The sequence below is a fragment of the Triticum aestivum genome, chromosome 5B (genome assembly GCF_018294505.1).
Source record: "Triticum aestivum cultivar Chinese Spring chromosome 5B, IWGSC CS RefSeq v2.1, whole genome shotgun sequence".
NCBI classification, from domain to species: domain Eukaryota; kingdom Viridiplantae; phylum Streptophyta; class Magnoliopsida; order Poales; family Poaceae; genus Triticum; species Triticum aestivum.
Genome location: NC_057807.1, coordinates 312438429 through 312453954, shown reverse-complemented (window position 1 = coordinate 312453954; position 15526 = coordinate 312438429). Strand labels below are relative to the sequence as shown.

Below are 15526 nucleotides of genomic sequence, written 5' to 3'. Positions count from 1 at the left end.
GCGGGTGCACTCAGCGTGCCCCCGCTAACACGGAGTTTAAATCGACACACCCACTGGGTGACTACTATAAATTCTGGAAAGAAAAGTTTTTTGATAGCATATCCTAATAGAACAAGTGGTGGTCGACTGACCTGAACATTCCTTTGAAGGGCGGAACTGGCGTCGTAAGCTGCCTGGCTTGCATCCCGGATGGTCTTCAACTGCTCCATCATGATACCTGCCTGGCGTATCGCCTCCTTCACGGCGCCAGCTTGGTCCTCTGGGACGTGGTGCATCGTGAAGAGGGAGGGTTGCGGAGCACTCGTCAGCGGATCTGCGAAGGACACAGTGTGTCGAGTGGTGTTCTCCTCCTCCGCGACCAGAGTCTCAGGCACCGTCACATCCTGGGGCACCCTGCTGGCAGACTCTTTCCTCCTCATTCTGTGCTTCAGCGGTTCCTCATCTTCATCATCATCAGGGAGAGTGATAACAACACTGGATGGAGCTACAGAAAAGAATCAGAATTAGAGATCACGAGTCAGTCAACTAGAAACGGGGTTAAGAGTATAATACCAGGTTTTGAGGTTGCTGCGTCCTCCATCTCATGATCGTCAGCCCGGGCTGAGGTCTCAGAAGTAGCAGCACTGCAACTCCAAAGAGTCAGTCGACTAACTCCAGCGCCAACCAGAGATAAGTTCACGCAAAACAAGAAGACTTAAGCAACATGATTACCCTGATATGGTGGGGATGGACACCTTCATCTTCGGCAGGTGCTTGGTCGGCTTTGACGGGGCCTCCCTGGGCTGCTTCGACGCCTTTTCAGTCGGCGCCGGAGAGGTGGTCCGAGGGCGCTTGGTCGACTGAGTGACGGTCGCAACCCCCTTGCCACGTTCTGTCGCAGGGTCATGGACAAGCTTCGACCGCCTTTCCGAGCGCGGTGGTGCAACCTCCTCCTCCTCCTCTTGCTCATCCTCATCAACATCATCATTATCGTCATCAGTGTCATCGTCATCATCATCATCCTCAGCGGCGTCCGAGTCCCACTCCTCTTCCTGGCTCTCGCCCCCGCTCGCTTCTCCCTCCTCAGTCGGAGCTTGTGCTCCGTTGGGCATCGAGTACAGCTCAGTGAGGGCCTGATAGACATCCAGACAAAGATCAGTCGACCGATCGGCAGGGAAAACAGAAATAAATATGACGAGAATACAATGGGAAGTGGAGCAGACATACCTTGTTTGGATCACTGTGGCAGTCGAGTGGAGGAATCCTTCTGGCTCCGCGAGGGTTATCCTTGTTCCCAGTAACAGCGGCCATCCACCTTTCCAGAGTGACATCGTCGACTGTTTCTGGATTGACCCGAGTCACATCCTCAGTCCCGCAGTACAGCCACATGCAATGGCTCTGGAATTGAAGAGGCTGGATACGACGCCTAAGGAAAACTTCCAGGAGATCCATACCCGTCACTCCATCCCGAACCAACTGAACTACACGCTCCATCAGCATCTTCACGTTAGCTTTCTCCTCCGGAATCACCTTCAGAGAGGAGGGCTTGTTCACTCGGTCCATGGTGAATTGAGGGAGTCCACTCGACTGTCCCGGCGTCGACTGATCCTGGCAGTAGAACCAGGTCGACTGCCAGCCTCTGACTGACTCGGGAAATGTCATGGCTGGGAAGGTGCTCTTGCTCCTCACCTGGATCCCCAGACCCCCACACATTTGGACAACTCGGGTTTTTTCGTCGCCTGGGCTCGCCTTCTTCACGGTCTGAGAGCGACACGTGAATATGTGCTTGAACAAGCCCCAATGCGGTCGACAACCCAGAAAACTCTCACACATGGACACGAACGCGGCAAGATAAGCGATAGAATTCGGGGTGAAGTGGTGGAGTTGCGCTCCAAAGAAGTTCAAGAAACCACGAAAGAAAATGCTCGGCGGCAAAGAGAATCCGCGGTCGACATGGGTAGCCAGAAGCACGCACTCACCCTCTTCTGGCTGGGGCTGCCACTCTTTCCCCGGAAGCCTCGCAGCTCCATGGGGGATCAGGCCCTCGTTGGCCATGTCGAGGAGATCCTTCTCCGTGATGGTCGACTGGATCCAATCTCCCTGGACCCAGCCTTTCGGCAGGCGAGATCTAGACGAAGACCCGCCGCGGCTGGTGGATCTCCCCTTCGCCTTCTCCGTCGCCGACGCCTTCTTCACGCGTTCCAGCGCCGCCGTCTTCTCCTTGACCATGGCTACCAGCGAGATGCGCGAGGAGAAGTTGTGCGGAGGTGAGAGCGAGCGCGTTGGGCGGAGACAAAGGGAGCAGAGGGAGAATGCTGAGGCACTGTTCAAAAAACCCTCGCCGGGCGCATTTATAAGATCCCTTCCGAGTGGATGACAGGTGGGCCCGGTCGATCTAATCATATCCTGAAACAGTTGCGCGAGCGTGATACGTGGCGAAAAAAGCGGCGCGGAGATCGAGGCGTTTATGCCCCGTCCCATCCGAGCGCCGCGGACCGCTCCGCTTTGCGCGCTCCCCCAAATTCCGTATCCCGCGGAATCCGCGAACGGCAGATCAGTCTGCCAGACGCGGGATTCCCTGCGATCCGTCGCTCGGAAATCAGCGAAGTCCAAAAGATCACTCGACGAAGAAAAAGAATGGATCAAGTCGACTGAAGAAAAGTTGCTCACTATCAACAAAGAGATTTTTTGGTTCAAAGCAACGCACGACTAGCATGCGAAGGCTAATCGGCAACAACATCAACTCCTTCATCACTCAAGCCTCAATCCATTCGGGGGCTAATGATGGAGTCATGTACCTAGGGTAGGGTCACAGACCTGATCTAAGTACCCTGCCCAGGGACATCCTTAGAAGAGATCACCTTCCAGTCGACCTACGAGGGACTCACTCGACTGACTTGAAGGACTCGACCACGAAGACTCACTCGACCACCAGAAAGTCAAGAGGCACTCTGCACTGCAACGGTCTGTAATTAAGTAGACTTTATGATAGTAAAGACACTTTATGTGGGGCGTTACCAGTAACGCCCCGGACTTAACGCACCTTAAACCCTCTCCTACGTGGGCTGGCTGGGGTCCTGGCGCACTCTATATAAGCCACCCCCCTCCACAGGTAGAAGGGTTCGGCACTCTGTAATTCATATACACATAATCCACTCGACCGCCTCCGGGCTCCGAGACGTAGGGCTTTTACTTCCTCCGAGAAGGGCCTGAACTCGTACATCTCTTGTGTTTACAACCTCTCCATAGCTAGGACCTTGCCTCTCCATACCTACCCCCCACTCTACTGTCAGACTTAGAACCACGACAGCCACACTCGGTTCAACTAAAGTTGGAGAAACTAACACCCGCTAGTCACGTGTGTGTAAAGCACGGCGGTAAAACCAGTCTCGCGTAAGCGTACACGTAATGTCGGTCCGGGCCGCTTCATCTAACAATACCGCCAAACCAAAGTATGACATGCTGGTAAGCAGTATGACTTATATCGCCCACAACTCACTTGTATTCTACTCGTGCATATGACATCTACGCATAAAACCAGGCTCGGATACCACTGTTGGGGAACGTAGTAATTTCAAAAAATTTCCTACGCACACGCAAGATCATGGTGATGCATAGCAACGAGAGGGGAGAGTGTTGTCCACGTATCCTCGTAGACCATAAGCGGAAGCGTTATGACAACGCGGTTGATGTAGTCGTACGTCTTCACGATCCGACCGATCCAAGCACCGAACGTACGGCACCTCCGAGTTCAGCACACGTTCAGCTCGATGACGATCCCCGGACTCCTATCCGGCAGGGTGTCGAGGATGAGTTCCGTTAGCACGACGACGTGGTGACGATGATGATGTTCTACCGACGCAGGGCTTCGCCTAAGCACCGCAACGATATGACCGAGGTGGAATATGGTGGAAGGGGGCACCGCACATGGCTAAGGAACGATCACGAAGATCAACTTGTGTGTCACGGGGTGCCCCCCTGCCCCCGTATATAAAGGAGCCAAGCGGGAGGGGGTGGCCGGCCAAGGAGGGAGCGCCAAGGGGAGTCCTACTCCCGGACTCCTTCTTTCCTAGTCCAACTAGGAGAAGGGGGGAAAGGAGGGGAGTGGAGAAGGAAGGGAGAGGGGGGCCACGCCCCAAACCCTTTGTCCAATTCGGACTGGGCTTGGGAGGGGCGTGCGCCACCTCCTGGCTCCTTCCCACTAAGGCCCATCAAGGCCCAATACTCTTCCCCGTATTCCCGTAACTCCCCGGTACTCCGAAAAATACACGAATCACTCGGAACCTTTCCGATGTCCGAATATAGTCGTCCAATATATCGATCTTTACATCTCGACCATTTCAAGACTCCTCGTCATGTCCCCGATCTCATCCGGGACTCCGAACTCCTTCGGTACATCAAAACTCATAATAAAACTGTCATCAAAACATTAAGCGTGCGGACCCTACGGGTTCGAGAACTATGTAGACATGACCGAGACACGTCTCCGGTCAATAACCAATAGCGGAACCTGGATGCTCATATTGGCTCCTACATATTCTACGAAGATCTTTATCGGTCAAACCGCATAACAACATACGTTGTTCCCTTTGTCATTGGCATGTTACTTGCCCGAGATTCGATCGTCGGTATCTCAATACCTAGTTCAATCTCGTTATCGGCAAGTCTCTTTACTCGTTACGTAATGCATCATCCCGTAACTAACTCATTAGTCACATTGCTTGCAAGGCTTATAGTGATGTGCATTACCGAGAGGGCCCAGAGATACCTCTCCGACAATCGGAGTGACAAATCCTAATCTCGAAATACGCCAACTCAATATGTACCTTCGGAGACACCTGTAGAGCTTCTTTATAATCACCCAGTTACGTTGTGACGTCTAGTAGCACACAAAGTGTTCCTCCGGTAAACGGGAGTTGCATAATCTCATAGTCATAGGAACATGTATAAGTCATGAAGAAAGCAATAGCAACATACTAAATGATCAAGAGCTAAGCTAACGGAATGGGTCAAGTCAATAACATCATTCTCCTAATGATGTGATCCCGTTAATCAAATGACAACTCATGTCTATGGCTAGGAAACACAACCATCCTTGATTAACAAGCTAGTCAAGTAGAGGCATACTAGTGACACTATGTTTGTCTATGTATTCACACATGTATTATGTTTCCGGTTAATATAATTCTAGCATGAATAATAAACATTTATCATGAAATAAGGAAATAAATAATAACTTTATTATTGCCTCTAGGGCATATTTCCTTGAGCCTTCCTGTACGCGGGGATGCGGGGATGCGGGTATAGGTATTGCCTTCCCATACTTGTACCCGGCTTACCCGATGGTACACTTTTTCCCATTTATAAACCCATGGGTATTTATTTTTCCCGAACCCTTACCCTAATGGGGTTTTTACCCGTCGGGTTCGCAGGTAGCGGGTACCCATTGCCATGTTGACCTGAGATCATGGTGACAAACTTCCGTCAGCCAGCTTCCACATCATTGAAGACCGGTTTCTCTTCGTAGGCTCAAATGGATGTTCTAGTGGCAATGAGGGCTTGTGCGCACCTGTATGCACCGAGGGACTGTGCCCTTGAAGAATTTCTCCACTCCTTCCGGGAGCAGAAACAGTTGAAGATTCTGACGTACATCTATCTGAACCGTAAAACGCCTAGGAGTATCAACATCATGAACGTGACTAGTTTTCAATGGATGGCCCTTGCCCCTGCACTCACTCCTGTGTGCCCTGGCAGCATCCATAACCCCCGTCTTGTCTGAAAACTTGTTCTTCACCAGCTTGTTGTGAGGTCGGTTCGGGCCTTCTGTTGAAGTCGAACGAGCTGAAGCAGAACACTACCAGTGCAACATGAGCAGCAGGAGAACATGCAAGGCTATGGATAGATGAATCCTGCAAGGAGGAAGCCACGATATGAATGTAGGTTGCAGCGACAAATAATTTGCATTTGTACTTAAACGCAATGGGAGTTACTTACACCAGCAGGCGCAGTGGTAATTGCTTGCTTCGTACAATCAGGCAGAACATCTCTCTATCTTTTCTTCTCACGTTCTGTTTGAAGCAAGGAGCCCTGTATAGTCGTCTCCGCAAGTGTTGAATCGCGCGGTGCTAGCAAGCCATGGTTCGGTACAGCCATTTTAACCTCCTGCATTCATTTAGCAGTCCGCAAGAACACGGGATTAGTTAGAGTACAAGCCATATAACATAGTAGATTATGATCAAATCTTTAGGCAGCGCCTTGCGATGTATGAAGTTAACATTTTAGAAAACCCCAATTACAAATTTGTAATCATGAATTTATGTGGTTCTGGTAGTTCCTTGTTGGGGAGCGGGAATTTCAAATACTAGATTAGGAAAATGGAATACCTAAGAACTTGGCGGTTCTATGTGGTTGGGGATGCATGATGAGGATTAAGCCTAGCTTCTAAAATTAATCTAGTGTACTCAATTCCATGCGGTTTTGAAAGGCACAACTGCATAAAAATCCCTTTCAAATCCTTGAGCCTAGACTGGAACAGCCAAATTATTGATCTACCTATTTGAATACAGGCAAGGACGGGAGATTTGGCAAAACCTAGCATGCAAATCAATTATAGCAACAACGACAAGGATGATTACTTACAGTACGGGGCGCATTGCTGCTTCTGGATTAACATCTCACCGCCAAGTGCCCCCTATCTCCACCGCCAATCTGTCCCTCCGTGCGTACTGCCCATCGTAGAAGCTTCCGACTGAACTCCCCCACTCTTCTTCTTCTTTGATCTTTGCTGAGTCCATCGCCGACGGGAGGGAGGTGGGTGTGGGAGCGACGGAGAGAATGAGGAGTCTTCGTGATGATGAGAAGGGGTTTTGAATGAGTGCAGACGCAACCGCGTAAATAATGAGACGAGACCACACGACGAGAGGGGGGCAGTGCGGCCCACATAGTCAGACGTATGGAGATCCAACATTTACAAAACACCTCTTAAAATGCTAAATTAAGAGGCACTTATCGGGAACACGCACAGAAAAAGTTGGCATGGTCCGGTCGTTGGCGTCAGTCAATGGCGCCTTAGCGGGTGACGCGACGATGTGCTAGTGTGGCACCTTTCGGCCCGGCGCGAATGGGGGGTGATCAGGCGACGAAATAAGTTTTTTTTGGGGTCAGTGGGCGAAATAAGGACCTCCAGGGGCCATTTAGTAAAAATGATACCACGTAGAGGACCGCGCCAAAGCCACGCTACCTGTTGCTGTGTGGAAAGAACCTGACATCTTAACAAGTTCCCCCGACCATAGTTGCGGTTTTGCATGCATAGCATAGCAATTGGGTCTCGTTAATCGTTAATCGTTCAGAGCATCTCCAACAGACGCGCGGTAGTGCGGTGCGCTAAAAAACTTTGCAGCACCGAACTAGCGTTTTAGCGCGCGCCGGAGGGTGGTTGCTTTTCGAGACGCTGCAAAACTTAGCTGGAGCTGGCGCTAGAGCTTTTCCAGTCACCAAATACCCAGCGCGCGAGCGGGCGCACCAAATACCCACCGCGCGAGCGGGCGCACCAAATATCCAACGCGCTGAACCTTGCTTACCGTGCGCGAGATTATACCGCGGCTGCTGGAGCGCTACTTTCGGTCGCGCGCGCTATATAGCCCTTTTTTCAGCGCGTGGCTTATCTAGCGTATCTGTTGAAGATGCTCTACTCGTATACATGTTGTCTTCAAATGATTAACTGTATGTATGTTGTCTTCAAGTGATTGTTGGTAAGAGCATCTTTAACGTGGATCGTCTAATGGATATCACCAAATGTCTGTGCTGTGGCCTTAACCTAGTCATTCAACCATGTTCCTTACATTCGGATTGTTGGCTATGACTGACAATGACTCATGCGAACCAAGAAAAATAATGAGATGCGTGGAAAACATGGGTTGTGGGGGAGTGATCGAACGAGAGTGGACCAAGCAAACGTCTGAACTTTCCCAAAGCTTTCATTGTTTGAGGACGATTTGTAGGATTTTAGATGTCTGGACCATTTTGCGAACATTTGATGACTTGCGTTGAAGGTCTAAAAATATGAGGATTGTGGGATCCAAACATTTATGGACATTTGATGATCCGCATTGGTGATGCCCTAAGCTGGCATGGGATGGAACAAAATTTGCTTACAATAACTGGACACATCTACCCGAGCGGGACGAAGGTCTCCGCGATATAGAACTCGGGTAGGCCAAAAGAAGACACCCAAACACTATAGCTCCTGCTGGTATGCTATGCACAAAAGAATAACTAATTTGGCAATTCTAAGTCAGACGGAGAATTAGCAAAGTCTCGGTCACCACTTAAACCGAGGCACACCTATGTCTTGCCTATAGCGAGGGGAGCTCCTAACCGGCGCTCTCAGTACTGGTTTAGGATTCTAGCGTACGAAGGGTGGCATTACTGGGTCGGCCCAACTAAACTTAGATCGATGGCAGCGAAGTTGAACGGGTCGCTCGCTCCAGCTCGTTGGTTGGATGACCAGTTGACCGGTCAACCATTGGCTTTTGAGAAAAAAGAAAGAATCACAAAAAAGGTTTGTGAATTAAAAAACGTTCACGTATTTTAAAAAAAAATCACAAAATTTTAAAAAAGTTCATCAATTCGAAGAAGTTCATCCAATTTGATATTTTTTTATCGATTTTGAATTTTTTTGTCAATTTTAAATAAAGTTCATCAATTTTAAAAGAAGTTGCATCGGATTAGAAAAAGTTCATTGAATTTGAAAAAAAAAGTTCATCAATTTTGAAAGAAGTTCATCAAATTTTGAAAGAGCTCATTTGAAAGAAGTTCATCAATTTTGCATAAATAGTTCATAGGAAATTGAAAAAAGTTCATCAAATTTGTGGAAAAGTTCATCGAGTTTGAAAAAAAGTTCATCAAAAATGAAAAAAGTTTACAAATTTAAGAAAACTTCATAATTTTTGAGAAAACGTTGCACAAATTCTAAGAAAGAAGAATAAAACAAAAAAAATAAAGAGAAAGAGAAAAACGCCAGAACAAAAACCGGCCAAAAAACATATACCAAAAAACACACGCAGAGAAACCACAACATTTGTTAGCTTTATTAAAGAAGTAAAATGATATAGAAACATCACAACATGCAATTGCATGCACTGCGTAGAGGTCTAGAATTCAAGTCACGACCAGGCAGTTTTTTTTAAAAAAATAATGGAAAGAGAAAAGAAACATGTAGCTGGCCCGGCTACGGAGGAGGGGGGGGGGGGTTGCGTCAGTATGGAATCACCTGTAGCGAGATAGATAGTTGACGAGAGCAACTAACGAAGGAGTACTCCTTCGAGAGCCTCCACAAAGGCCAATTGGGGTGGGCTGGGAAGTGGTACGCTCTTAGCCGGCACCATGTGTCATGTTCTAGGCGCTCCCTCAGAATTTTATTTTTTATTTTTCTATACCCACTTCAGCTTTTAGATGTTTTTCTGGTTTTCTCTCAGTTTTTCTCATGTTTTGGACAAAAGCGAAAAAAATTGACGTGAAAAATGCGTTTCCTCCCTCTCTTCCGCGAGAGGCACAGATTTACTTTCGTGGAGTCATGGATTTGCTTCCGTGGGCCGTGCCTCTCAAAAAAGAAAAAAAATGTGTTTTTTCTCCTTCCACGGGAGGCACAGATTTACTTCTCGTGGAGGCGTATATTTTCTTACATGAGAGGCACGACCCTGCCTCTTACAAAGGAAAAAACGCGTTTTTTTTCCTACCATGAGATGCACGAATTTGCTTACGCGTGATGCACGGTCGTGCCCCTCGTAGAAAGGAAAAAAGATGTTTTTCCTACCATGAGAGGCACGAATTTACTTATAAGATATTAGTAGGATCTGCCCCTTAAGGTATTTTTATATTGGTACAGATATAGATGCATTTTGTGAATAAAGCTCGCTGAATTGCACACGAAAAAAGGAAAAAAAGAAGAAGAGGACAGCGAATCTCGGGTCTGCTGGTCTGGTCTCTGGGCTGGGCTTCAGCCTACTGTTTGTAACTGGGCTTCATACTCGACCCTTTAGACCCCGCGACCACAGATTGGCCCATTCGAAGCCCGATAGGGTTTTGCTTCTAGGTCTCGATGCTCCTATATAAATGACCGCTTCCCCAAACCTTCACAACCCCTCGCTCTCGCCGCCGCCGCTGCCTTCTCTACTGCACCGCCGCAGCCATGGTTAGTTCTCTCTCCCCCTCTCACGCCCGTTTCCCCAGCGTCTATGTTCCTTGGCTTTGCTCTGACTCCGTGTGGTTCGTTTCTCGTTCTTGCTTTTCAGGTGAAGTACTCGACGGATCCCGCCAATCCCACCAAGTGTAAGTTCCCTTGCTGGAGGAGACGAATCGATTTGCTTACGCCGTGTCGTTTGATGATTTCCGCAGATCTGCGGGTTACTCATGTGTTCATTCTCCCTTGATTCTTGCAGCCGCCAAGGCCATGGGCCGGGACCTGCGTGTTCATTTCAAGGTGAGCTCCCGAGTCTAATCCCTATAACGCTATTCAACGGATCTTGCAGTGAATGTCTTAGTCATTCTCCTTGTTGTGAACTTTAAGTTTGAAAGCCTATCGTCAGAAGGATAGCTGTTCTCCCATGTGTTGCGCATTTATCTGTTGTAGTGGTATCTTTAGTGCGTTAGTTCTTGTATTTATTTTGGTCAACAAGCTTTAGGGCTGTAGTTAAAGTTTAGTTTGAAGAACAATCTAATCGATTTGGCTGCAGCCACCATTTCCCGAAATGCAATGTTTGGTATGCAATGAACTAGCTAGTGATTGGTAGTATCAGTTCCTCTAATGTACCACCTGATACAGTTTTTTAGTAAGCAGGGTGTTGTTTATCAGTTAAACAGTATCCTCTAGACTCAGGAAAATGTGGTCATTTGAAACTTGAAATCAAGTGCAGCATCTGTGGTAGCTAGCAGTCTGTATCAGTTTTTCTGGTTGGAAATCTTGTTCTGGTGTATACAAATTTAGAAAATCCTAGTTATTTGTATTGAGCTTAGTTGCATATATTGTGTCTGAGCTTCTTTCATTTGCATCCTAAAGAAAAAAGCAGGATGCTTTGCTTTCTATAAGCAGTGTCCCCGTAATCTCTAGGAATATCATTTTCATTGTTTTTGGGTGAACCAGTGGACACAGTACTTTGTGTTTTATGTCTATTGGTTCAGTAAATGATGGCACATTTTATGTCAATTATACGCATTTCACTGTTAAGTGTTGTGTTTGTTGTTGAATATGCCACAACAAATGCCTACTTTCACCAAGCTATGGATACAGTTCACTCCTGGTTGTTAGTCAGCTATTGTTCTGAATCATCTTTTGCTATCACCCTAAAGTAAAAAAAGCAGGATGCTTTGCTCTCTATAAGCAGTGTCCCCGTAAACTTTAGGAAGATCACATTGTCATTGTTATTGGGTGAACCGATGGACACAGTACTTTGTGTTTTATGTCTATTGGTTCAGTAAACGAAGACACATTCCTTGGTAATGTCAACTTTTTTGTGGTTGACTGGTAACCTCACTGTTTTGAGGTAACGAGTTACCTGCTGTTGTCTGGAGCTGCTTCTTTTGTTGTTACCCTAAAGAAAAAAAAGCAGGATGCTTTGCTCTTTATAAGCAGTATCCCCGTAAGCTTTAGGAACATTATGATTATTGTTCTTGGGTGAACCATTGGACACAGTACTTTGTGTTTTATGTCTATTGGTTCAATAAACGATGGCACATTTTGTTATTCAGACTTTTATTGATCTGTGGTTCAATGTCAGATTACTTCTTTTTTGTGTTCTTGCCCAACGCATGGTGTCCTTGTTAGTTAAGTTGAGCTTGGAGTTATACTTAGCTCATTTTTTGAACCTTAAAAGATAGAAAGCTGCCTGCTCATTGATGTTTGGTGTATTATCTGATCTGCCTAACTCTCATTGTTGTAAAGCTACCAGTGTTGGTTTTCTAACCTCGATGTTTGGAATTGCAGAACACTAGGGAAACAGCGTTTGCCCTGAGGAAGATGTCGCTCAACAAGGCCAAGAGGTACCTTGAGGATGTGTTGGCACACAAGCAAGCCATCCCCTTCCGGAGGTACTGCCGTGGTGTTGGACGCACAGCCCAGGTGAAGAACCGTCAGCCCAATGGTCAGGGACGCTGGCCTGCCAAGTCTGCTAAGTTCGTTCTGGATCTTCTAAAGAATGCTGAGAGCAATGCTGAGGTCCTTTATCTTACCATCACTGCCGAAGTTTACAAGTCCGTGATAACTTGTCAGCTTTTTATAACTCCAGTATCTGCTCTACAGGTGAAAGGTCTTGATGTTGATGCTCTCTACATTTCACACATCCAAGTGAACCAGGCCCAGAAGCAGCGGCGCCGGACCTACCGTGCCCATGGACGCATCAACCGTAAGTTTGTTGAAACACCCGCTCTATCTTAGTGGGTAATGTTTCAGGCAATCTTTGAAAATTGCTCATGGCTCCCACTACCTTGCTGCAGCCTACATGTCCAACCCATGCCACATTGAGCTGATCTTGTCGGAGAAGGAAGAGCCGGTGAAGAAGGAGGTGTGTATTCTTTCCATTTATCATTGCTCAGCTACTGCTCGTTCTGTTTTTGTGATGCTCTATGTGTTGTTTTGAGGCGGCCTAAAATTCTTTGATCTTTGTTTGTGCAGGCTGAGTCCCAGATTGCCAGGAAGGCCTAGAGAAGGAAGGTCTACATAACCTATCTGCCTATTCGTTAGAGCAGTTTGTAGCATCTGGTCTGGCTGAGTCGAAATTTTTGGCCTGTTATCTGTCGTCTAAATACTGCTAGCTCATACTTTGTGAAACCTTTTGATGATCGTCTCATGTACTGGATTCAATCTGGTTGTGTTTTGGAATATTTTTCATCGTATGAGTGCTAGTTTGCTATTAGCAACTCCTGTTTGATCTGTCAAATGATCCCTACGTTATGCTATCCCGCATCATTATATAACTTGGTTGATGGAACGCATAAATTCCTTCTAAAAAATCGCCCAAAACCACAAAACAGATCCTTAAACCGCGCTGTGTATTTAACCTTTGGAGAACGCTCAGCTACTGCTTTGTTCAGAGACGACGTCGTTCCAACAGCTGCGACGAAGGGCTCACACACCTTCCCCCGGTGCCGCCACACGGAGCTTTGGTGCTGCAACGCAGGACCTCGTTGGCTCTACGGCCGGCACCGCAAGCCTCTTGAAGGCGTAAAGTATGGTAATAATTCTCCATTAACATGAACAGAAAATCTGACAGAAGTGACACAATTCATGATCAGTCTCACAAAGCTTGAGCTAAAACCCAACCTTAACATAGCCTCCAAATAATGCCATTCTACCCTATCGTATGCTTTCATCATGTCGAGTTTCACTGCACAAACACTATTCTTCCCCTTCTTTCTTCTTCTCATTGCATGGACACTTTCATAAGCAACAAGAACATTATCAGTGATGAGGCGTCCAGGATCAAACGCACTCTGTTCTTCACTAATGATCTCACCCATAAACTCCCTTAACCTGTTGGTAATGCATTTTGAAGCAATTTTGTATAACACAGGACATAGAGATATAGGCCGATACTGAGATATTCGCTGCAGATATCGTACCTTCGGAATCAAAGTGATAGATGTGTCATTCATCCCGCAAGGTAGAGCTCCACCATTTAAGAAATCCAAGACAACCGGAATTATATCATCTTGCAGAAGCGACCAGTGCCGCTGAAAAAACCCCGCCGTAAAACGATCCACCCTCGGTGCTTTTGACGGCGCCATCTGAAAGAGCGCCGCCCCGACCTCCTCAGCCGTAATCGGCATATCCAAACGTTCATTCATTTTGATCAGTCACCTTGGGGGGAACAAGGTTGAGAAGCTCATCCATCGGATTAAAACCCTGGGAAGTGTACAAAGCCTGAAAGAACCCTTGGACTTCTGCATGGTTCTCCTCCGGTGTTTGACACGTGTATCCATCTGCCCTCTCCAAATGCTCGATCTTGTTCATATGTTTTCGTTGGGCAGCTTGGGCATGGAAATACCCTGTATTCTGGTCACCCTCTCTGAGATAAGGTACTCTGGATCGCTGCCTCATCCAGATCTCTTCTTGTCTAAGTGCCTCCCGTAGCTGTTTGACAACAGCTCGTTACTCGTAATTTGCAAACTTTCTGGGTCAGACACCCAAATTCTTTTGCGCCCCAAGTGGAGAGTTTACGTTGCATGTCTTGCAGAGCACTAACCACACCCGCCAAGCCTGACTGGCCGGCACCTTTTTTCCATTCATTCAGAACTAGCTGGTCATACTCGGAGTGGGCTTGCCACACATATTCATACCTGAACTGACGGGCAGTCCGATGCCGCGGTTCCCTCAGATTCTCCCGCAGATCGACCAACACAAAGCAGTGGTCAGACTCTGTGGTACTAATATGACGAACCAAAGTATGCGGGAATAACTGAATGAGCTGGAGGTTTCCACAACCCCTGTCAATTCTGGCTTTTACATTTTGCTCACCACCTTGCCCGTTACCAAGTATACTCCGCTCCCGTCCATCCCAGATCTATAAGCAAGCAATCTTCCAGAGCTTCTCTGAACGCCCTCATTTGCCATTCCGGCCGAATCGCACGCGAGAAATGTTTAGTAGCAAACATAGTTTCATTAAAGTCACCAACACAAAGCCAAGCTTCGTGTTTCACAGCAAAGAGAGTGCGAAGGAATCTCCAGCTATGGTGTCTCTCCTCCACTCGCGGAGCCCCATAGAAACCAGTGACCCTCCACCCTTTTGAGTCTCGGGCATTCTTCCTGACCAACAAATCAATATGGCTCGAGCTATAGTTTTTTAACTCAACTTCAACATCAGCCGACCAAAACATACCAATCCCACCACTTAGACCATTACTATTTACCGCAAAACACCCCAAAAAACCGAGTTGGTTCTGCAGGCTTTCCACTCGGTTAGCCGAGATCTTTGACTCCATCACAAAGAGGAGACTAGGCCCTTCTTGCTTCACAATATTGCGAAGCTCACAAACTGCCGCTGGGTTCCCAAGCCCCCGGCAGTTCCAGTTTAAGCAACTCATTGGCGCGGGCAGGGCTGCTCCGCAACCGCTGCCGAAGATACGCGACATGGTCACTTCCTCGGCATGCTATGAGACTGCTCTAAAATATGTCTATATACATTCGTATGTAATAGTCTATTTGAAATCTTTAAAAAGACAAATATTTAGGAACGAAGGGAGATACGCGACATGGTGGTGCTGCGAGTCGCGGAGGCACCATCATGCTGCGAACGGGTGTTTGCGGATGGAACTGCGGGTGTTACGGTAGGGAAGGCGTGGATGGGGATCAGGACAAGCAACGGCACTGACGATGTGCATTTGGCAGTCGTTGAGACGGATGATGGCTAGGAGCTATCATTCGGCTGACGCGAGATGTGCAATCAAGCCTCTTAGAGCTGAACTAAATATTGTTTTTCATCAAGCTAGAGCAAAAATCATCAGAGCATATTGTTAGCAAAAGGTTCACAAATTTACTACATAAAGACAACATGCA

General features: G+C 47.4%; 1 protein-coding gene and 3 non-coding genes across 4 annotated transcripts; all 4 read left to right on the top strand.

Annotated features, from left to right (window-relative positions):
* The first annotated feature begins 10086 nt into the window (after positions 1-10086).
* On the top strand, positions 10087-12887 carry LOC123111568 (60S ribosomal protein L17-1). Its single transcript, XM_044532381.1, has 7 exons — positions 10087-10171; positions 10272-10308; positions 10419-10459; positions 11960-12190; positions 12275-12377; positions 12469-12536; positions 12647-12887. The coding sequence occupies exons 1-7, from the start codon at positions 10169-10171 to the stop codon at positions 12674-12676; spliced, it is 513 nt and encodes a 170-aa protein (XP_044388316.1). The 5' UTR covers positions 10087-10168; the 3' UTR covers positions 12677-12887.
* On the top strand, positions 11036-11174 carry LOC123118279 (small nucleolar RNA snoR74). Its single transcript, XR_006457830.1, has one exon. It is a non-coding gene; the product is annotated as a small nucleolar RNA snoR74 (small nucleolar RNA).
* On the top strand, positions 11328-11468 carry LOC123118277 (small nucleolar RNA snoR74). The gene has a single exon (XR_006457828.1). It is a non-coding gene; the product is annotated as a small nucleolar RNA snoR74 (small nucleolar RNA).
* Positions 11576-11714, top strand: LOC123118278 (small nucleolar RNA snoR74). The gene has a single exon (XR_006457829.1). It is a non-coding gene; the product is annotated as a small nucleolar RNA snoR74 (small nucleolar RNA).
* Positions 12888-15526: the final 2639 nt, after the last annotated feature.

Excerpts from the sequence above, each read along its gene's own strand:
- LOC123111568 (XM_044532381.1), top strand. Across the intron at positions 10,460-11,959 it reads ACCTGCGTGTTCATTTCAAG|AACACTAGGGAAACAGCGTT; the intron begins GTGAGCTCCCGA and ends TTGGAATTGCAG. Across the intron at positions 12,537-12,646 it reads AAGAGCCGGTGAAGAAGGAG|GCTGAGTCCCAGATTGCCAG; the intron begins GTGTGTATTCTT and ends TTGTTTGTGCAG.